This window comes from Trichosurus vulpecula, chromosome 2, assembly GCF_011100635.1.
Source record: "Trichosurus vulpecula isolate mTriVul1 chromosome 2, mTriVul1.pri, whole genome shotgun sequence".
NCBI lineage: Eukaryota > Metazoa > Chordata > Mammalia > Diprotodontia > Phalangeridae > Trichosurus > Trichosurus vulpecula.
The window spans coordinates 338,627,982-338,650,296 of NC_050574.1; the positions used below are offsets into that span (position 1 = coordinate 338,627,982).

General features: G+C 42.6%; 1 protein-coding gene across 1 annotated transcript in view; it reads right to left on the reverse strand.

The window, feature by feature from the left end:
* Positions 1-4,080: 4,080 nt before the first annotated feature.
* NR1I2 (nuclear receptor subfamily 1 group I member 2) overlaps positions 4,081-22,315 on the reverse strand; it is a 38,299-nt gene continuing 20,064 nt past the window's right edge. The window contains exons 4-9 of the mRNA XM_036744109.1: positions 14,812-14,999; positions 13,412-13,677; positions 11,557-11,702; positions 10,046-10,162; positions 8,849-8,954; positions 4,081-4,522 (exon numbers count right to left, since the gene is read on the reverse strand). Coding sequence (XP_036600004.1) covers positions 4,378-4,522; positions 8,849-8,954; positions 10,046-10,162; positions 11,557-11,702; positions 13,412-13,677; positions 14,812-14,999 — 968 coding nt within the window. The 3' untranslated portion in view covers positions 4,081-4,377. The remainder of the gene's footprint in view (positions 4,523-8,848; positions 8,955-10,045; positions 10,163-11,556; positions 11,703-13,411; positions 13,678-14,811; positions 15,000-22,315) is intronic.

The following is a 22,315-nucleotide window of genomic DNA, read 5'->3' on the forward strand; positions in this document are numbered from 1 at the left end:
TTCGGATTTTATGTATTTTAATTTATGCATTTAAAAATATTATTCTGAGAAAGTTTGCCATTCATCAGGCCACCAGAGGGGACTTTGGCATATATAAAGGTTAAGAACCCCTGGACTAAGTGCTGGTAGAGAAGTTCCTGTCCTGAGGAGGTTTAGGAGTGGACGTCAGCAATGAGTAGCATCCACTTCTACCTGCAGAGATTTAATACAAGGAGCTCCCATGTCTTTACACAGAAGGCCTGGGACAGAAAAGAGTCAGAGTCTAAAGACTTGAGAGAAAGGTCCTATGACCTTGAAATCCACAAAGGATTCCAAAGGACATCTACTTCTTTGTTGAATGATAAAAGTTGAAATTTCTCTAGATTTGGTTGTTCAGGGGTGGGAGCATGGGGGAGAACCCACAGGATTTGCAAATATTGTCCAATGACATATGCATTTCCAAACGAGCCTGATTTGACAAAGTTTCGTGTAGCAAAAGTGACACTCTGTAAGTTTGGGGAGGGGAGCTCTTTTGACTTTCCTTTTCTGAAAGAGTGCTTTCTCTACAGTCTTTTGTAGCCCTCAGACTCTCTGAAATATGTGAAAATCCAAAATCCAAAAACCTAGTAATTTCCCTTCTCTTATTATAAAGTCAGCAACTGATAAAAACTAAGAGATGACACGATCTTTAGCAGTTTTCTCTTTGTCACAAAAATTTGAAACAGAAAAAAATCACAGAAGTAAATTCAATTAGAAAATTCATAGCTATTGTCTGAATAGACTAGACTTTCAACTTAATATACTGAGCAGGTATTGTCATTTTATGAAGAAACCAAAATATACCTAATACATTTTTCTGTTACTAAAACAATGAATTGACTTTTAAATTTGCAAAGGATGCAAAAAAAAGGTATTGCATGAATTTCAATTTTCATTTTTCTTCTTGTTACCATCCTCCAGAAGAAAAAAGAAGGAACTAAGCAGCATGATGAGCAGGAGGAGAAAATAATGGCCTGGTGAATCAGGAGTCCTGAATTTAAATCCTGGTTCTGCCACTGTGTGACCGGGGTGGCTCACATCACCTCTCTGCATCCAAATTTCCCTGTCTGTATATAAAGCGAAAGAACTGGCCTAGATAGCTTCAAAGGTCTTTTCTACTTCTAAAAATATGATGTTTCCATATATGTACCTTTTTTGAAAAATTTATTTTTTCCCCAATCTAGAGGAAATCCCAATCCATGGCTTCAAAATTACTGGAAATGTTATGCATTCGTTTCTAGGGCTAATTAATGTTTAATTAAATACTTCTGCCTTAAAGGAAACTACAAACACTTGGCTAAATTTCTTGATGTGAAATGATTTCATGACATTGCAAAGTAACTTGTGGAAATTCAAGCACATTTTCATGTACTAATTGGTCACAATCAATATATCACACTCAAGGCAGCTCTCTCTGAATAAAACTTCATTTGGGGGGTAGAAATATCAAAAGAGAATTTGCTGATTGTTCTCTGTCAGGGGCATTAGCTGAATGTGACCATTATTCTTCATAAAAATACCTCTGATATACAGATATATCAACCAGTGGAAATATAAGTACAGAGGCACAAAGATAGGCACAAAGGTAAATATGACCACACAGAGATTTTCTCCTGCTAGATAAATACCCTCTTCAAAAGTGTACCCTATTTCTACAATACCTATGCAGATTCATATCTAGACCTCAGAGAGATGAACAACTGCATGCATACCCAGGCAAACACCTCCAAATATACAAGGATAAGTGAAGATATACTAGGACTCTGACAAGCCGAATGACATCCAGAGGAGGGCAACCAGAAGGCATAGGGGACTGGAGACCTTACCACATGTCAATAGCCTTCGGTGATAACTTGAGGAAGGGAATACTTGGGGGGAAAGGTGATAGATGCCTTGAAGTATCTGAAAGATTGTCATGCGGAAGAAAGGCTGGGTTTGTCTGGCTTGACCCAAGGGAAAGAACTAGGATCAGTGGTAGATGTTACAAGGGGATAGAGTCTGCTTAGATCGCCTAGCAATTAGAAGGGAATGGGTTGCCTTAGTGGGCAATGAACCTCCTGTCACTGGAAGTGTTTAAGCAGAGGCTGGATGACCATTTTTCTTTTTTTTTTTGGAGGGGAGAAGGCAGGGCAGTTGGGGTTAAGTGAGTTGCCCAAGGTCACACAGCTAGTTAGTGTGTCAAGTATCTGAGGTCACATTTTAACTCAGGTCCTCCTGACTCCAGGGCCATGCTCTACTCACTGTACCACCTAGCTGCCCCTGGATGACCATTTTTCAAGGATAATACAAAAGATATTAACGCTTTAGCTAAGATTGGAACACATGTGTCATCAATTCTCTTATAATGCTGATGATATGTGTAGTCTGTGAATACACAGAAAGAGGAACAGATATGTGTATATATATATATATATATACACACACACACACACAAGTGTATGTATGTGTGTAAATATATGTATATATACCTATGTGTATGTGTGTGTATATACATATATGTATGTGTATGTATATATGTGTGTGTGTAAATATGTATATATACACACATGTGCACACACAGCCATATACCAATATTCCTACTTCAGAGGTTTGTTCTTCATGTTTCAGTTGCGTCCAACTCTTCTTGGCCCCATTTGGGGTTTTCTTGGCAAAGATACTGGAGTGGTTTGCCATTTCCTTCTCTAGCTCATTATATGGATGAGGAAACTGAGGCAAACAGGATTAACTTGCCCAGGGTCACACAGCTAGTCAGTGTCTGAGGCCAGATTTGAATTCAGGTTTTCCTAACTCCAGGCCCAGTGCTCTACCCACTACACCACCTAGCCGCCCCACTTTGGAGGCTGAGTACAAGTAAATATGCTGGCTGCAGAGTATGCCTCTAATGTAGAGCTCCCTGCCACATGGCAGGAGGATGGGTATCTACCAGGAGAAATCAATATCTTTAATTATTATTCCCACAGATGCAGTCAGGAGTACACGTATGCATGTGCACACACACCCACGCCAATGCACACAAATCCAGGAGCTCACATGCAGAGCAGGTATGGGATAATCTGGACAAGTAGATGGAAGAAGATGGAGGCTGGGTTTATGTAGCAAGAAGTAGGAGCAAGAGTGGAGGAAGTGATGAATGAGGTACTAATGTATATAGGTGGAGATGTAGTCCCACAGACACAAACCCGAGCTTTGAGTCTGCCCAGCCCTTCCTCACAGGGCACCCCCACCATATCTCACTGGAATTCCATCCGCGGACCAGCAACATCTTTTCTGGAGAAAAATTTTTCCGCTGCAGCCCTCATAAGCCAGAGAGTTGCCAGGCCAATTGCTTCAGTATCTACAAATGAAGGGTGAGGTAGAGGCACAGACTCAGGGGGAAACAATCACTTTTCTTTTTTTCACATGTACAATCATATTAAACATATTTCCATATTAGTCATGTTGTGAAAGAAGAATCAGAACAAAAGAAAAAACCATGAGAAAGAAAAAAACAAAAAAAGTAAAAATAGTCTGCTTTGATCTGCATTCAGCCTCATAGTTCTTTCTCTGGATGTGGATCAGCATTTTCCATCATGAGTCTTTTGGAATTGTTTAAGATCACTGTATTGCTGAGAAGACCTAAGTCTATCAAAGTTAGTCATTTCACGATGTGGCTGTTACTGTATACAATGTTCTCCCGCTTCTGCTCACTTCACTCAGCATCAGTTCATGTTAAGTCTTTCCAAGTTTTTCTGAAATCTACCTGCTCATCATTTCTTGTAGCACAGTAGTATTCCATTACATCCATATACCACAACTTGTCCATCCATTCCCCAATTAATGGACATCCCCTCAATTTCCCATTCTTTGCCACTACAAAAAGGGCTGCTATAAATATATTTGTACATATGGGTCCTTTTCCCTTTTTTATGATCTCTTTGGGACATAGACCTAGTAGTGGTATTGCTGGATCAAAGGGTATGCACAGTTTTATAGCCATTTGGGCATAGTTCCAAATTGCTCTCCAGAATGGTTGGATCAATTCACAACTCCACAATAATGTATTAGTATTCTAATTTTTCCACATCTTCTCCAACATTTATCATTTTCCCTTTCTGTCATATTAGCCAATCCAATAGGTGTGAGGTGGTACCTCAGAGAATAATCACTTTTCTCCAGGAAAGTCAGATGGGAATGAGTTCTGAAAGGATTGAAGGTCTAAGACAAATCCAAGAAGTTAAGGCTGGACCTCGAAGGTCAGAGCATAGAGTGATATTGACTCTTGCTGATTTCTGTCCATCCAAGGGTTGACAGCTGGAGCCTTGGTTGTTAGAGGTACACTGGCTGCTTGGTGCTAGACAGCATTCCAAGTGATCTGACTGTTCAGTTTTCCATTATGTTGAATATCTCCCGCATGAGGGGGGTGGCAAAGGGATGGATGTCTTGAAGCTTCAGCAGCTTCTGGGTATGCTGGGCATTGACGCTTCGGAGCTCTGTAAGGATGGCTATGATCTTCAGAAACAAGAAACTATAGGGTAGGCAGTGGGGCAGGGAAGGGAAGAGAAAGGACAAAGGGTGAGGGAAAGAGAGGGCATAGATGAAAAAATTAGGAAATGCTGTGGAATTTGTGGTTGGTTTCTCCTTCCCCACCCCACCCTCATCCTTTGTCCTAGGAGTCCAATGGTGCCCCAGTATCATTGAGGGTAGATTTGGAGTGGGGAACACACATTATAGGAGAGGGTTTCATTTCTCTGAGCAATAGTCAAGAGTCACTGGATAAAAAGCTCCTGGTTATAGTTGAGAGTCTGCACACTCTTCCTGTTGCTCATTAATGAACCTATCCCATGCAAGCTGTAATCCCTTAGCCAGTAGGGATCAAAAAACAGGACTCAGCTTCTGGGAGCCTCCTCATTCTTTCCTTCAGGGCAAGCCCTGGTAGACTCTGATTTTTCAAAGTTAATTTTATTTTTAATTTATGGAATAAAATAGGCATTTCCATAATGTAATACAATAAAAAAGTCGATTGAGACTCTTTAAGTTTTGACCAATAGCCAAGGCCCAGCCATGGGATATCCATGACAATCTGATCAAGCCTGGTCAACAGAGTCAGATATGAGAGGCAACATGGTACATTGGTGTAAGCACTGGGCCTGAAGTCAAGAAGGGCTGGGTTCAACCCCACATCAAATGCTTACTAACTGTGTGATCCTTGGCAAGTCACTTAAATGACTTTTGGCCTCAGTTTCCCCATCTGTGAAATGAAGGGGTTGGACGTGGCCTCTAAGGTCCCTACTGGCTCTATGATCCTCTGATCTGTTACATTTGACAAACCACTAAGTTAATAAAACTCCATAATTCAGTATTTCTGGAATCTGTGATTTCATCTGTGTAAGGAGACCCACCATGAGTGCAGGTCCTACCCCATCTTCATCTTAATGGACAATTACATGAATTGCCATGGCCACACCTCTGCTGATGAGCGAGGCTGGCCTGTGAAAGACAAGCACACAGTCGGTCCATCACTGGACCTCCTCCGATGTGACAAGGCCTGGCTGCAGCTATATTTCACTCACTCAACTTCCAAGAACCCCAAATTACGTCCACGCCGTGATGAGGCACAGGAACTCCAGTGGTTCCTTTTTTCCTAAACTCTTCCATTTGACTTTAGGGGCCTCCATATCCAGCCCTACCTTAGCTCTACCACTGTTCCCCAGCATTCACCCTTTCTTTGCTCCAGAAACTCTCCCATGTCCTGACATTTCTTGACTTCTCCAACCTCGTTCTTTGTTCCTCTACCTGAAATTCCTCCTCCTCTCTTTACTGCCCAGCTAGCTCCTCAGCATCTTCCAAAGTAGACTGGGAAACATTTCCTGACCACTCAAGGTCCTATTGACCTTCCTGTCCCTTGACCTACCACAGGATTTAATGTCTAGACCACACAATCTACACTAATCATCTTACATTGCTTCTTTGGGGTTTTTATGTTAGTCTTGTCTCTCCAACAAGAGTAATAGCTTCTTAATGGCAAGCTTCTTTGTCTATGTCTTCTATGGCACCTAGTACAGGGTTGAGAATATAGTAGGCATCGATATAGCTTGCTATGGCCTGAAAACTTGGATAGCTAGTAGAGGTTCAAGCCTTTAGCATTTGCCACATTGTGATAAGCCTAGTTGTTTCCCTAAGGCATTTCTTTCCTCCCACCCACAACATGGGGAGGCTTTACATACAAAGAAGACAAAGCTGCCCACAGGACACAAGTGGCCCCAGCTTTGTTGGTATCTGGTCATCTAAGGGCACAAAATTCCCAGCCACTTGGAATCTGGGGCCATGGAACTTGGTGGATTTCTGAAGACCACTTGAATCGGTCGCCATGTCCTTCACCACTGATGACCAAAACATTTCCATGGTGAGGGGAGGGGGTGGAGGTTAGGTCAAGGGTTAACTTCATTTTGTCGACCGTTTAACAACTTTTTAGTCTCTCATTTCGTCCCCCAACATCAAACCTGAATTGAGAGTGTTGGTGTTAGAGTCACCTCCAAAACATATCCAATAAGATTACAGATCTAGAGGTCCTGGAGTCCAATCCTCTGATCTTTATAGATGAGGAGACTCCAGAGAAGTTCAGTGCCTTGCCCAGGGTCACACAGCCAGTAAGTGTCTAAGGCAAAATTTGAACCCAGGTCTTCATTGCTTCAAGTCCAGTGCACTATCCAATATGCCGTGCTACCCCCACCTAATACATGTGGACTTGCCTAAGTAACCTCACACCAGAGGTCAACAAACACTTTCATCCTGTTAGGCTTGTCTTTGCCGGGGAACTATATTTGATTCAGTGTCTCCACACTCACTACTCAGACATTGTTCTCAGTTTCCATCTTCTGCAAGATCCCAGGATAGTCTTGTTCAGTATTGGCTTTCACGTGAGTAAAAGAGAAATAAGAGCAGGCCAGGATGCACAAGTGAGCGGTCTCACAAATCAAAGTCTTTTCCTTGCTCCTGGGGCATAAGCAGCAACGTCCCCACACACCAGCAGACATAAATCCTCCCTGCCCTGCTCAGCTCCCTTGGTGCTGACAACTCCCTTGGTTCCCAATGGGCAGCCAGTCACTAAGCATTCATTAAAAACCTACTGTGTCAGGCACTGTCTTGTTGGGGATACAAAGAAAGGCAAATGACAGTCCCTGTTGACAAGGAGCTACACTCTAATGGGAGAGACAACCTTCAAATAACTAAGTGAAACAAGAATATACATATAATATATATTAAATAAAGAGTAAATTGAAGGTAATCTACAGAGAGAAAGTACTAGCATTAAGGGGAACCAGGAAAGACTTCTTACAGAAGGTGAGATTTTTAGCTGGCACTTGAAGAAAGTCAGGGAAGTCAGGAGGCAAAAAGAAGAAGGGAGAGAATGCTAGACTTGGGGAATAGCCAGTGAAAATGCCTGGAGTCAAGAGATATGGTACCTTCTGCAAGGAACAGCAAAGTAGCCAGTGTCACTGGATTGAAGAGTACATGGGAGTAAGGTATAAGAATACTGGAAAGGTAGGAGAGGTTCTGGAGGTTCTGAAGGGCTCTAGATGACAAACAAAGGAATTTAGATTTGATGCTGGAGGCAATAGGGAGCTACTGGAGCTTTATTGAAGAGGGAGTGTAACATGGTCACATATGTGTTTTAGGAAGGTGAATTTGACAGCTGAGTGGAGGATGAACTGGAGTTGAGGAACACTTGAGGCAGACGGGCCCACATGCAGGTTTTTGCAATAGTCTAGGCATGAGATGATGAGGACTGGCAGGGTGATGGCCATGGCAGAGGACAGAAGGGTCATGGATGAGAGAATTTACAAAAGTAAAATCGACAAGACTTGGCTGGATATGGGAGACAAGGGGGAGTGAGAAGTTGAAGATGAGGACTAGGTTGTGAGCCTGTGTAGTACCCCGAACAATAATAGGAAAGTTAGGAAGAGGGGAAGGTTTGAAGGGAAAGATACTGAGTTTAGTTTTGGATATGTACTTCAAGGTGTCCATGGGACATCCAGTTTGAGATGTAGTCTGGAAATTTTGGAGAGAGTTTAGGGCTGGATAGTAAATCAGGAAGTCATTAGCATAGAGACAACAACTGAATCCCTGGTTGCTGATGAAATCACCAAGAGAAATAGCACAGAGGAGAAAAGAAGAGAATCCTGGAAAGATCCTTGCGAAGCATCCCCAGGTAGCAGGGATGACCAGGATCAACATTTCTGGTCACTGTCCAACCAGCAATGGAGTCTAAAAAGGAGCAGCCAGACAACCAGGAGAAAGCTGTGCCTAGAAAATCCAGAAAGAAGAGGGTAACAAGAAGAAAAGTGTGACCAGCAAAAACCCAGGCTCTCACATCTTTTCTATTCTCTTCACTCACATAGTTACTAAACTTGGTTCAAGAACTAATCCTCCCTTGCCAGATTTTTGAACATATTGGTCTCCATGCCCCCAGTCTCCCTCCACTTTAGCCTGTCCTACACTACTGCCAAAGTCCCTCCCAAACTACCTTGTATTTAATTACGGTACTTTGTATTTATTCTGTATATACTTATGCATGTATTTGTTACAGCCCCCATTTCAAAGTAGGGATTGTTTCATTCTATGTACATGTATTCGGAGCCCAATACAGTGCCAGGCACACAGTAAGTGCTTAATAAATGCTTTCTGTTTAATTGATTTCTCCCAGTCAATCCCTAGTAACCTTCCCCCATAGACATGGAGAACAGCAACCAATGTCAAGCACTGCATAAACCCACCACCCTGGAATGGAGCCAAGAAGTTCACTCTGGGGGCCTTTTCTATGGGGTGGCAGCGCCTGGCTGACCTCACTCACCGGTTCTCTGGCTGAGGCCGCTTGCATTCTATGTAGGCTTTCAATGTCATGGTGTATCTCTGCTGCAGCTGATCCACAACACAACGCTGGACCACGCCTGGTCGATCTAAGGAAGGGGCAGGAGCGAGGGAAATCTCTGGGCTGTTAAGATGGAGAAACTGCTCCCCTTCCCCAAGCTTGACACCTTTCACCCTAGCATGACAAGGTGACTTTGTCTCATGAAATCATGGGCTTGGATAATGAAGGAAGAGAGAGAGATGTGGACTGTGCTGCCAATCGCCCTCTGACTTTGCCACATAGCCTTTTTCGAGGGAAAGAAGCCCAGGGAGAGATTTCTCTTCAGCCCCTCTCCTGGGGAGCCCCAGCCCCAGGAAACCCAAGCACAGGGCACTTCCTTGGAGGGAAGCTCCCTCTCCTTGTACACACTTGGGGACTGCAGGGAGACACAACACCATGGCTGTATGATTTTGGGGCTCTAAAATAGGCAAAGTTGTATAAGATGTGTATGTGTGTATGTGTATGTGTATGTTAGAGATGAGAGAAAAGAGACAGTCTTAAATATTTTGTATATATGTGTGTATATACATGTGTATGTCTCTGGTGTTTCTATGTGTATACATATATATTGAGAGAGAGAGAGAGAGAGAGAGAGAGAGAGAGAGAGAGAGAGAGAGAGAGAGAAGAGAGAGGAAGATACTTAGTCCTAACATATAATAGAACTGCCTATCTCTTATACGTATATATTTACACACATACATACATATACGTATATAATCTCTATATTTATTTGTCTATAGAGATCTTTCTAAAGAGATCTATATCTATATATTGAGAGACAGACGGAGAGGGAGAGGAAAAAGAAGAGGGAGAGGGAGAGGGAGGAGGAGGGGGGGAGAGGGAGGGAGTGAGAGAGAGAGGGAGGGAGGGAGAGAGTAAAGAGACAAAGACAATCATATGTGTATATATATATACACATATTTATATATTTTATACAATATATAATGTGTGTCTATAGAGAGAGAAGGAGAGACAGAGGGAGACTAAAGACAGAGACAAGACAGGAAAGAGACCTCCTAAGTAGCTGGCTAACAGGACTATTCACTGAAGATTGTGATGGTAGCTCCCCTCAAGTTTGAACCTGCCTTGGACTGAGTCGGGGCTGAGACTGAAGGCAGGGAGTGGCGCTGGGCTGCGTACCTGGGGAGAACAGGGAGATGGCTTGCATTAGCACATACTCTTCATCCTGTAGCTGCAGCTTCTTCAACATGTAGTGTAATCTCAGCACAGGCTCCAGAAGATACTGCTGCGTGTTTGCTGCAAAGCCCAGGAAGAGAGCGGCTGTCAGTCAAGGTAGGTCCAATCTTTCAACCCTCCTCAAGTAGCATCCCTGACCATATAACTAAGTGAGCACCTTATTGCCAAGAACAGGCTTCCCAGAGAGCCCCGGCTCTCACAACATCACACCAGAGGAGGACCTTCTTTGTCAGAGACTTTGACACCTGGGATTGTGAGCCCCTTTCCTTCCACTCTGCTTCCTCTCCCTCTTCACCCTTTCCAGTTTCTCTGGGAATGGGGTCAGTCAGTCAATAAACATTTATTTAGTGCCCACTATGTACCAGGCACTGTGTCAGGTGCTAGGGATACAAAAAAAAAAAGGTGAAAGTCCCTGCCTTCAAGGAGCTTATAATCTAAGAAGGGGAAGACAATATGCAAACAAATATATGCAAACAAACCGTATTCATAGGGTTAAATAAATAAATAGGGATGACAAGGATTAATAAATAAATAGGGGTATAATAAACAGAGGGAAGGCACTGAAATTAAGAGGAGCTGGGAAAGGCTTCCTGTAGAAGGGGAGAGTTTAGTTGGGGCTTAAAGAAAGCCAGAGAGTTCCATTAGGTGGACTCATGTAAAATTGAAAGGCATTGTAAGATGAGGCAAAAGGCATTTTTCACTCTGGGTACAAAAAGGTAGAGGGTGCTGACTGGCATTCGTTTGGATTTAGAGGACCTGAGTTCAAATCCTGCTTATGATGATGCTCACTGCTTGTGTGACCTTGGGAAAGTCGTAACCTCCCTAGCTTCAGTGCTGTCATACATAAAAGAAAAGAGGTAGGCTAGATAGATTTAGAGGTCCCAAGCCCTATATCAATGATCCCATAAGCATTTGCAATCCTTCACCAGCACAGAAACAACTAAACTTAACACTTACTTAGTAAGAATAATTGAAATAAGAAACTATAGAGAGCTCACTGCTGACAAATGTTAACCAACCAGCTCTCCAGAAGGAAAAAAAATACCCATGGCACACTTTTAAGTTTAGTCTGAATTATCAACATTTTCTCCAGTACTTCCTTAAGTCTAGCCAATCAACAAAACAATAAATTAAGCTTTTACTTAATGTGTAGCATTTGCCCATTTCCAAACTGTAAATTCTAACACTGATAATTTAACAACAGCTCTTGAGTTTGGGCCTTCTCCAGCACACCTCTGGCTGTGGAAGGCATGACTGATAGCTGTACCACAGGGGAGCTATTCCACTACCTGACATCCACTTCCCACACCCTCCAGCTGTCTCCCCACTAGCATCTGAGGGTGCACTTCACACTGCTGCCCCCAGTCATGTTTTGCTGCTACTTGCCCGAGCAGCAAAAATAGCTAGTTCTGGCTCTGTACTCATGTGATGATAGGAGAAGACCAATCACGTGCCTGCTACAGGATCATCTAACTGGTAGGAAAATCGACCACAGTCCCAGGTTCCAGTCTCTGCATTGAACACCGTATTGAAGCGCAGTATGAACAGCTCAACCATGGCCCCTTTCAATAGAGAAATCTGGTCCTCAATAGACAATTCTCTGAGAGAAGGGAGGGAGAAAGTAGCCCATTAACTGTTAAAACATATGTGAAGCTGAAAAAAAATCAGATATTCTTATTGTTACGGGTTTACACTTGATATGCCCAACTAGACTGTAAGCTCTTTGAGGGCAGTTTGTGGCTTATACTGGCAAATCACCACCACCTTGGCTTGCATTATATAATGCCAAGCAATTAATCAGTTCCATAGGGAGGGAAATCCGTCAAATTAGCTCGTCAATTCAGTCAAAATGGCGGGGCTGTGCAGACAAAACTTATGCGGCTCTCTGGCGTAGAGACAACGTTTAAAAAAGAAAATTGCCAGTGTCGCTGCAGCCATTCTCTCCATGTCCCTGTCTTTTTAACAAACCTAGTATACTGTCCAACCAGCTCCCCATTCATTGAGCGGGGATTCTCCTTTCCCAATCCTTTCTGAGCACCCGTTTGTGGAAACCAGGCAAAGGATGAGAGTAGGAGCAGAGGGAGTAAATCCAGCCCAGCTTAGCCCAGAATAGCTCAGTTCAGCCTTGTCTCCTCCTGTACCCAACAGAGTTGGCAGAAGCAAACCAGCAATGGGGAAAACTTCCCAGACCACCAAAGGAGCGCAAGTCAAGTGAGTTTCCGTTTCCTCATTGATCCATCTGCGTCTCTGACCACTAGGCACAGACACGCACACAATCTGTTGCCCATGGGTGCCCAAAACAGTGACAAGGGCCTTAATAGGTAGATTATTGGGACAGGATAGGAAATGGATTAATCTCAATAAAATCTGTTTCTACTCTGCTATTAAAGTCAAAGTCTTTTCCATTCAACTCCTAAAGGACATGTTTGTATTCTTACTCAAGAACCCAAGACCTGTTGTTCAAGTATAAGGAAATCAAGCAGCCATCCACAGCCTTAACACATCCATGGCCAAACACAGTATCCCCTGACCAAGAGTGGTGGAAGGTGACCCCCAGGTTCTCCCCATTCCCAAGCAAACTGCTGAAGGATCTCTGAGGTTCATCCCAGGTCCAGGAGGTCACTGCCTCCATCGCTGGCAACAAAGTCCTGGATTTGGAATTGGCAGACTTGGATGCCAATGCCAACTCTTCTACTTTCTCCCTGTGTGACTTTGGGGAAGTCACTTACCACTGGAGGGCACCACCTATATGATCAGGGAGTGGATTAGATGATTTCTAAAGTCACCTCCTTTAACAGTCTTGGAGCCTCCTCCCTTTCTTCGTGCCCCCAGCCTTTGGCTGACAAGAGAGGGTAAGTGGGGTGTTGGTGGCAACATCATATGAATTTAGGACACCTGATGGTAGGTTGCTCAATGCTGGGTAATCAACACTCCCTACCCAGCCTTCCCAACCTCTCATTAGGGACAAGTTGCCTGTGACCCTCTGCTCAGAGCTCCCTTCCAAATCTCTTCTATTTGCTAAATGATACCAAGTGGTCACAAGTTTCCTTCCTTTTCATGGGAAAAACCTGAATCTTGGCTGTCCAAAAACAAGCAGAGAGCCCTGAGAATACTGATATCTCATCCACATTCAGAGGAAGGAAGGCTCACCTTAGAGCCATTTCATACCTGCCCTTACCAATTTCTCTAGCATTTAGTATAGTCACATGGTACTTGACACATAGTGCTTAATAAATATTTGTTGACCACCTGATGCCATTTTTTGCCTCTTCCTATACCATCTTTCCCCAGTATATCCCCATATCCTACCGGAAGCAGGAGAGGACTTTGGCAAAATTGATGATGCCTTTAAACACGTAGGTTGACGTGTTGGCCATGTGGGGCAAAAAGGAAAAGAACACTTTCTCTGACCCATCCTTTGAGGGATTGTAGCTCCAGGTTCTGCCATCTCGACAATGTAGTCGCACAGAGAGAGGGGTGAATGATTTGGTGAGACTTTGCAACGTAGTGGCTTTTTCCTCTGAACTGGCAATGGACTTGGGAACCACAGGGTCTCTGCTCTGTACTTCTGGCATCTGGGAAACAAATCATTACAAGAGAAGGGAAAGGAAGGGAAGGGGAAGAAAGGGGAGAGAAGGGGAGAGGAGGGGAGAGGAAGGAAGGGAAGGAGAAGGAAGAGGAGGAGAAGGGAGGGGAGGAGACATGAGGGAAGGGGAGAGGAGGGGGAAAGAAAGAGGAGGAGGGGGGAAGGGGAAGAGAGGGGAGGGAAGAGGAGGAGAGGGAAGGAAGAGGAGGAAAAAAAGCAAGGACATTTACGCCCATCAGTCACATTACACAGATATATACCAACCACAATGAATGTCAGCTGCTAGTACAAAGATGACTCTAGATGGGTATACACATATTGCACATCTCTGCAGTCATACTATATGAAGATATTTCTGTGTAGGAAAAAAAGATAGTATGGTATAGTCCAAAGTGTTTTTGACTGAGAATCAGGAAACCTGGGATTGAATCCCAGTGGCTAATAGCTTATACAGGCAACTAGATGCCTTGGAGTCGGGAAGACCTGAGCTCAAAACCAACCTCAGACACTCACTAGATGTGTGATCCTAGGGCAGTCAACCTCTGACTACTTCAATTTCTTCAACCGTAAAATGGGAATAATTTAGCACCTACCTCCCAGGCTTGCTGTATGGATTAAATGAGATAACACATGACAATGCAATCCAAGTCCTAAAGCACTACATAAATACTAGTTATCACCATCATCATCATTACTTGATGTCTTTGAGACTCATTTTCATCATCTGCAAAATGAGGAGGCTGGATTATGTCATTGTGTCTAAGATCCCTTTGCTTCCCATTTCTTAGCCTCTACAATGGGACAAGGTGATGAGCTTCTGAACATGGGTATATCACTCTGGACCATACTTTGCCATGGTCTCAGAGCAAAGAAACAAACCATAGCCTGTGACTATTCAAACTTACAATTCCAGAGAAGCCTGACAGTACATTAAGCCTATCACATGCCCATAACCCTAAGGGAGGAGGGAGAATGGGGTGTCTTCTGGTTTTCACTTCATTTACAACTTAGACCCAGTTTCATATCACTTGCCTGGATTGGGGGGTGGGGTGTGAGGAACAAGGTTTGCTAATAGTACAATGAAGGATGCAATTCTGAAGCACCAAGTGCTTAATTCTCTTACGTAGAAACTCTCGAAATGGGAAAATGTGGAATCAAAGGTTTTCTTTTGAGCATCCATGAGTTCCAGGATCATCTTCTCCTGCTCTTCTGTTAACTTCTTGACTTCCAGAGCCTGAGTCTCCAGCTGTTCTCTCTTCTTTCTCTTGATCAGGGCTCTCCTCTGCTCCACCGCTGCATCGGACATGATCACTGCACAAAGGGGAGAAGAGGAGCTGGGAAGTCTATTCCCTTAGCCCTTGAATACCACCATGAGCAAATGCTCTGATCTATTGAGCTCAGGATCGTTCCTCTTTCCCCAGGCCATCCCAGCTAGCATGTGCTAAGCCCAGGAATAACTACATATTATCCCCAGCCCACCCTCCTCTAAACTCAGAAAGACTGTGGCTTCCATAGGGGTAAATCTAATTTACATCAGCTATCTGAGCTAGAGGGAGCTGTAGGTAGAGACTTGAGTTTGGGGTGGCAACTGAAGAGAAGAGGGTCTAGCTGGGCCTACTTACAGAAAGAGTAGAATACAAGGAAGCTCCTCTATTAGTTTCTGACTTGGAAGCACTCTCTACTCTGAATCCCCAAGGTTGTAGAGATGTTGATCTCTGAGAACTTCCACCAATGTTTTTCTGAGTCCCACAGTTCTCAGTACAGTCCCACAATGGCCCAGAAAAGGGAGGCATATGTTGCACCCTACCCAAACCTATGCTTTGCTTCTGTAAGACTGTGGACCTTACCCCTTTTCTGCTGAGCCCAGATCTATTGGGTCTGTGCTGCATTGGGACAAGTTGGTATTCAGAGTACCTCAGTGCCTTCCACAGTGCTTTGCACATAATAAATGCTCGATAAATATTTGTCGATTGATTCAATCTGTTGGGAGCTCAGCAAGTTTGGTTGCTAGTGGGAAATAGGGCAAAGAACATGACACTACCAGCCTTGTGTAAGGGCAAGCAAAGTGGGACTTTTGTTGTCTTTTGTTTTGGAGTGCTTCTCAGCACTAAGGCAGTCAAGTGCCTTTGCCTGAGTCTTGCCTTTGTTTGTAGGAAGGCCCACACCCTTTTGCTAATTAAGTCACAAGAGGTGTGAAACCCTCAAGAAGTGTAAAGCACTCTAACCCTGAAGAAGTGTATATATACTCTGAGGTTAGCATTTTGTTTGGGGCTCACTCACTGGAAAAGTGTCATGTGATTTGACCAGACAAGACTCTGGGTAGCCATAAAGGAGCCCCCTGGCTTTGAAAACCCAGATATTGGTGCTTATCTGGTAACTATGTATGTATTTCTATGGTCAGACAGAAACTTTTCTGTTGATCTGTTTAGATAATTTCTGCTTGTAATTTCTGTTTGTATTTACTCTGAAGTTCAGGGTGCTGACTTTTCCCCCAAACTAAGTAAATGATATATGTATGTTTAATTAAAGTGAGATTGTTAACTCCTTAAAGTTGCTTTCCTTAGAAAAGCAGATCAAAAAACCTGTGCTAGCAGCCCTCCTGTGTGCTGGTGTTATTGGTCTTACACAGGTACAGTAGTGGCAAGTAGCACTGTTGTTACACCTTGATCTCAAACTGATTTGCATAGTAACCAAGGGCATTATTATGACAGGGAACAGCAGAAAGGAATCTCCCCACCCCAGTTTCATCCAACTCCTTAGCAGTTTTGCTAAGTGGAGTCACTGAGATGATTTGAAGGGTTCTTAGCAATCAAAAGACATGACAGGAGTTAGGAGGAATTTTAGACCGTAACTAATATAAAAGTCCAAACTCAGGGACACTGAGCAGCAACAGAAGAAATGGTGTTCAAAAGACAAAATTTCTAAAGACTTCTTTAGCTAGATGGCTGGGTACAAGTAGGGTTCACATCACAAAAGAACTAAAAGCTGACTCTGGGGAGAAGATCCATGACAGTAGCCCTAGTGATGACAGCAGAGCAAGAAGCTGGTGGGGGGAACCCCACAAAAAACCTGTCACAACTGAAAACCTGCAGAGGGCAGCAGGTAAATTAGGAAGCCACCTTACAAGTGATGGCCAGCAGAGAGCAGCAAAGAGCAGCAGCAGCAGCTCAGCAGGAAAGCTTGGCAGAGAATAACTCAGTGGAAATGACCAGCAGAAAGAGAGCAGAGAACAATTTGATGACATCACCAGGGGGTATCAGTGACTCTATAGCATGAGAGAAATGGCTTTTCTTGGTCACATGTCTTTAGCCATGGATGTTCTTTATAGGCATGTCAGGCTGAGTGTATTCCCTGACCACACATATGTGTTCTCTCATCATGTGTCAGCTCTCCCTTGCTCAAAGTCAACTGTGAGTCATGTCATCATCTCCCTGGTGTCATGGTCCTCTTCAAGAATGAAGGACAAACACAACCTGTACTCCTCTACTGGTTGTGTGGTAACCTATGAGAGAGTATACCCTCATACATATGTGGGAGATATTTCTTGTCATTTATGTTATTACGCTGTTCGACTAAACATCTTTTTATCTGAATGTATTCTTTGGTTGGCCTGCTAAAAATGAACATACTGGTGGGGGCTTGTAGGCTATGGTTTTGAAAGGATACTGACCCACAAAGTGCACCCAACCAAAGGCAGCTTTCTTCCTTCCTTCCTTCCTTCCTTCCTTCCTTCCTTCCTTCCTTCCTTCCTTCCTTCCTTCCTTTCCTTCTTTCCTTCTTTCCTTCTTTCCTTCTTTCTTTCTTTCTTTCTTTCTTTCTTTCTTTCTTTCTTTCTTTCTTTCTTTCTTTTTCTTCCTTCCTTCCTTCCTTCCCTCCCTCCCTCCCTTCTTCCTTCCTTCCTTCCTTCCTTCCTTTCTTTCTTTCTTTCTTTCTTTCTTTCTTTCTTTCTTTCTTTCTTTCTTTCTTTCCTCCTCTTTCTTCCTTTCCTTTCTTCCTTTCTTTCTTACTGTATTTAGCATTTTGTTTTTCTCCAGTTATACGTAAAAACAATTTTTAACATTCCTTTTTAAAACTTTGAATTCCAAATTCTCTCCCCTCCTCTTTCCCCACCCCCCTCTCCCATTGAGAAAGCTAGCAATTAGATATAGTTTATACATGTGTAGTCATGCAAAACATTTCCACAATAATAAAGTGTGAAAGAAAACATAGACCAAAAAAACCCTCAAGAAAAATAAACCAAGTTAAAATAGTGTATTCAGACACTATCAGTTCTTTCTTTGGGGATGGATAGCATTTTTCATCATAAGTCCTTCAGAGTTGTCTTGGATCATTATATTGCTGAAAATAGCTAAGTAATTCACAGCCAATCATCACACAACATTGCTGTTACTTTGTACACAGTACACTTCACTTTGCATCAGATCATGTAAGTGTTTCCAGGTTTTTCTGAGAACATCCTGATCATCATTTCTTATAGCAAACAGAATTCTTATCATAATCACATACCATAATTTGCTCAGCCATTCCCCAATTGATGAGCATCCCTCAATTTCCATTTCTTTGCCCCCCCCCCAAAAAGAATTGCTATAAATATTTGCATACATATAGGTCCTTTTCTTGTTTTTTATCTCTTTTGGGAAACAGACTTAGTAGTGACATTACTGGGTCAAAGGGTATGCATGGTTTTATAAAACCTTTGGGCACAGTTTCAAATTATTATACACAATTGTTGAGTCTGTCTCCAACACTAGATTAATGTCTCATTTTTACCACATCCCCTCCAACATTTTTCATTTTCTTTTTCTGTCCTATTAGCCAGTCTAATGGGTATGAGGAAGTGCCTCAGAATTGTTTTAATTTGCATTTCTCCAATCAATAGTAAATTAAAGCATTTTTTCACAAATTTAGAGATAGCTTTGATTATTTCATCTGAAAACTGTTCATATCTTTTGATCCTTTATCAATTAGAGAATGGCTCTTTTTTTAAAATAATTTTGACTCAGTTCTCTATGTGATTGAGAAATGTGGCCTTTCTCAGATAAATCTGCTTCAAATTTTTTTCACTGTTACTATAGCTAAATGTATTTTCCTCAGTCCTATTTCCCACCCCATTTATTCTATTCTCTCTATCTTTTCACCCTGTCCTTCCTTAAAAGTGTTTTGTTTCTGACTACTCCTCCCCCAGTCTGCCCTCTCTTTCTCTTAGCCCCTTCCTCTCCTACTTTCTTATAGGGTCAGATAAATTTCTTTTTTTTATTCTGACAACTACCATAAAGCTTTATTTTAAATTTTCTTTTACTATGAATTTAACAGTCATTGTTTTTTTTCCTTATGAGTTTTTATTTATTTAATATCTTAGTTTTAAGCATTGATTTTCACAAGTTTGAATTACAAATTTTTTCCCCATTTCTACCCTCCCCCCACACCAAGATGGCATATATTCTGACTGGCCCATTTCCCAGTCAGCTCTCCCTTCTGTCATTCCACTCCTCCCCATCCCCTTTTCCCTTACTTTTTTGTAGGGCAAGATAGATTTATATTCCCCATTGCCTGTGTATCTTATTTCCTAGTTGCATGCAAAAACTTTTTTTTTGAACATCTGCTTTTAAAACTTTGAGTTACAAATTCTCTCCCCTCTTCCCTCCCCAACCACCCTCCCTAAGACGACAAGCAATTCAACATAGGCCACATGTGTATCATTATGAAAAACCCTTCCACAATACTCATGTTGTGAAAGACTAACTATATTTTGGTCCTTCCTATCCTATCCCCATTTATTCAGTTTTCTCCCTTGACCCTGTCCCTTTTCGAAAGTGTTTGCTTTTGATTACTTCCTCCCCCTATCTGCCCTCCCTTCTATCATCCCCCCTTTTTTATCTCCTTCCTTCTTCTTTCCTGTGGGGTAAGATACCCAATTGAGTGTGTATGGTATTCCCTCCTCAAGTCAAATCAGATGAGAGCAAGATTCACTCATTCCCCTTCACCTGCTCCCTCTTCCCTACCAACAGAACTGCTTTTCTTGCCTCTTTTATGTAAGATAATTTACCCCATTCTATCTCTCCCTTTCTCCCTCTCTCAGTATATTCCTCTCCTCTCTCATCCCTTAAATTGATTTTATTTTTTAGGTATTATCCCTTCATATTGAACTCACCCTGTGCCCTCTGTGTGTGTGTATGTGTATATGTATATATATATATATATATGCATATATATATATATATATCCATATTTATATGTTTATATTCCCTTCAGCTACCCTAATACTGAGGTCTCATGAATCATACACATCATCTTTCCATGTAGGAATGTAAACAAAACAGTTCAACTTTAGTAAGTCCTTTATGATTTCTCTTTTTTGTTTACCTTTTCATGCTTCTCTTGATTCTTGTGTTTGAAAGTCAAATTTTCTATTCAGCTCTGGTCTTTTCATTGAGAAAGCTTGAAAGTCCTCTATTTTATTGAAAGTCCATATTTTGTCTTGGAGCACGATACTCAGTTTTGCTGGGTAGGCGATTCTAGGTTTTAATCCTAGCTCCATTGACCTTCGGAATATCATATTCCAAGCCCTTCAGTCCCTTAATGTGGAAGCTGCTAGATCCTGTGTTATCCTGATTGTGTTTCCACAATACTCAAATTGTTTCTTTCTGGCTGCTTGCAGCATTTTCTCCTTGATCTCGGAGCTCTGGAATTTGGCAATAATATTCCTAGGAGTTTTCTTTTTGGGATCTTTGTCAGGAGGCAATTGGTGGATTCTTTCAGTTTCTATTTTACCCTCTGGCTCTAGAATATCAGGGCAGCTCTCCTTGATAATTGCTTGAAAGATGATGTCTAGGCTCTTTTTTTGATCATGGCTTTTAGGTAGTCCAATAATTTTAAAATTATCTCTCCTGGATCTATTTTCCAGGTCAGTGATTTTTCCAGTGAGATATTTCACATTGTCTTCCATTTTTTCATTCCTTTGGTTCTGTTCTATAATATCTTGATTTCTCCTAAAGTCACCAGCTTCCACTTGCTCCAATCTAATTTTTAAGGTAGCATTTGCTTCAGTGGTCTTTTGGACCTCCTTTTCCATTTGGCTAATTCTGCCTTTCAAGGCATTCTTCTCCTCATTGGCTTTTTGGAGCTCTTTTGCCATTTGAGTTAGTCTTTTTTAAGGTGTTATTTTCTTCAGTATTTTTAGGATCTCCTTTAGCATGTCATTGATTGTTTTTCATGGTTTTCTTGCATCATTCTCATTTCTCTTCCCAATTTTTCCTCTACTTCTCTAACTTGCTTTTCCAAATCCTTTTTGAACTCTTCCATGGCTTGAGAGCAGTTCCTGTTTTTCTTGGAGGCTTTTGATGTAGACTCTTTGACTTTGTTGACTTCTTCTGGCTATATGTTTTGGTCTTCTCTGCCACCAAAGAAAGATTCCAAAGTCTGAGTCTGAATCTGAGTCTGTTTTCGCTGCCTGGCCATGTTCCCTGCCAACTACTTAACCCTTGCGTTTTTTGTTGGGGTATGACTGTTTGTAGAGTATAGAGTTCTTTGTCCCAAGCTTGAGGGGCTATGCTGTTGTTTTTAGAGCTATTTCTACACAGCAAGCTCTGCCGCACCAGCACTACTCCTCCCCTAAGAACCACCAACCTGGACCGCGACTCAGATCTGAGCGGGCTCTGCACTCCTGCTCTGATCTGCCACGTATTTCCTCCCACCAGGTGGGCCTGGGGCCAGAAGCAACTGCAGCTGTAGTTCTGTAGCTGCACCACCTCCGCTGACCCCGGGGTAGTGGCTGAACCATGAACTCCTTTCACTCTGTACCCTCAGTTTTTTCCCACTAACCTTCTCTGTTGTGTTAGGTGTTGGTGGGTTGAGAAGTCTGGTAACTGCCACAGCTTACTGATTCAGGGCGCTAGGGGCTGTTCCACCTGGCTCACAGTCTGGTTGGTCCAGGCACAGCCCACACTGGGCTCTGCTCCACTCCACTTCCACCCCTGTGCAACAGACCTTACCCAGTGACCATCCAGGCTGTCGTGGCCTGGAGCCCTGCTTCCCTCTGCTATTTTATGGGTTCTGCAGTTCTAGAATTTGTTCAGAGCCATTTTTTGTCGGTGTTTGGAGGATCCTGGGGGAGAGCCCTAGGCAAGTCCCTGCTTTCCAGCTGCCATCTTGGCTCTGCCCCTCTAAGATAAATTTCTGTACCCAATTGAGTGTGTATGTTATTCCCTCTTTGAGCCAATTCTGATGAGAGTAAGGTTCACTCACTTACCCTCACCTCCCCCCTCTTCTCCTCCACTGTAAAAGCTTTTGCTTGCCTCTTTTATATGAGATAATTTACCTCATTCTACCTCTCCCTTTCTCCCAGTACATTCTTCTCTCAATCCTTAATTTTATTTTTTAGACATCATCCCTTCATATTCAACTCACACCTGTGCCCTCTGTCTGTACACACACACACATACACATACATACACATATGTACTCCTTCTAACTACCACAATAATGAGAAAGTTCTTATGAGTTACAAGCATCATCTTCCTATGTAGGAATGTAAATAGCTTAATCTTATTAAATCTCTTATCATTCGGTTTCCTGTCAACCTTTTTATGCTTCTCTTGAGTTGTTTTTGAAAGTCAAATTTTCTATTC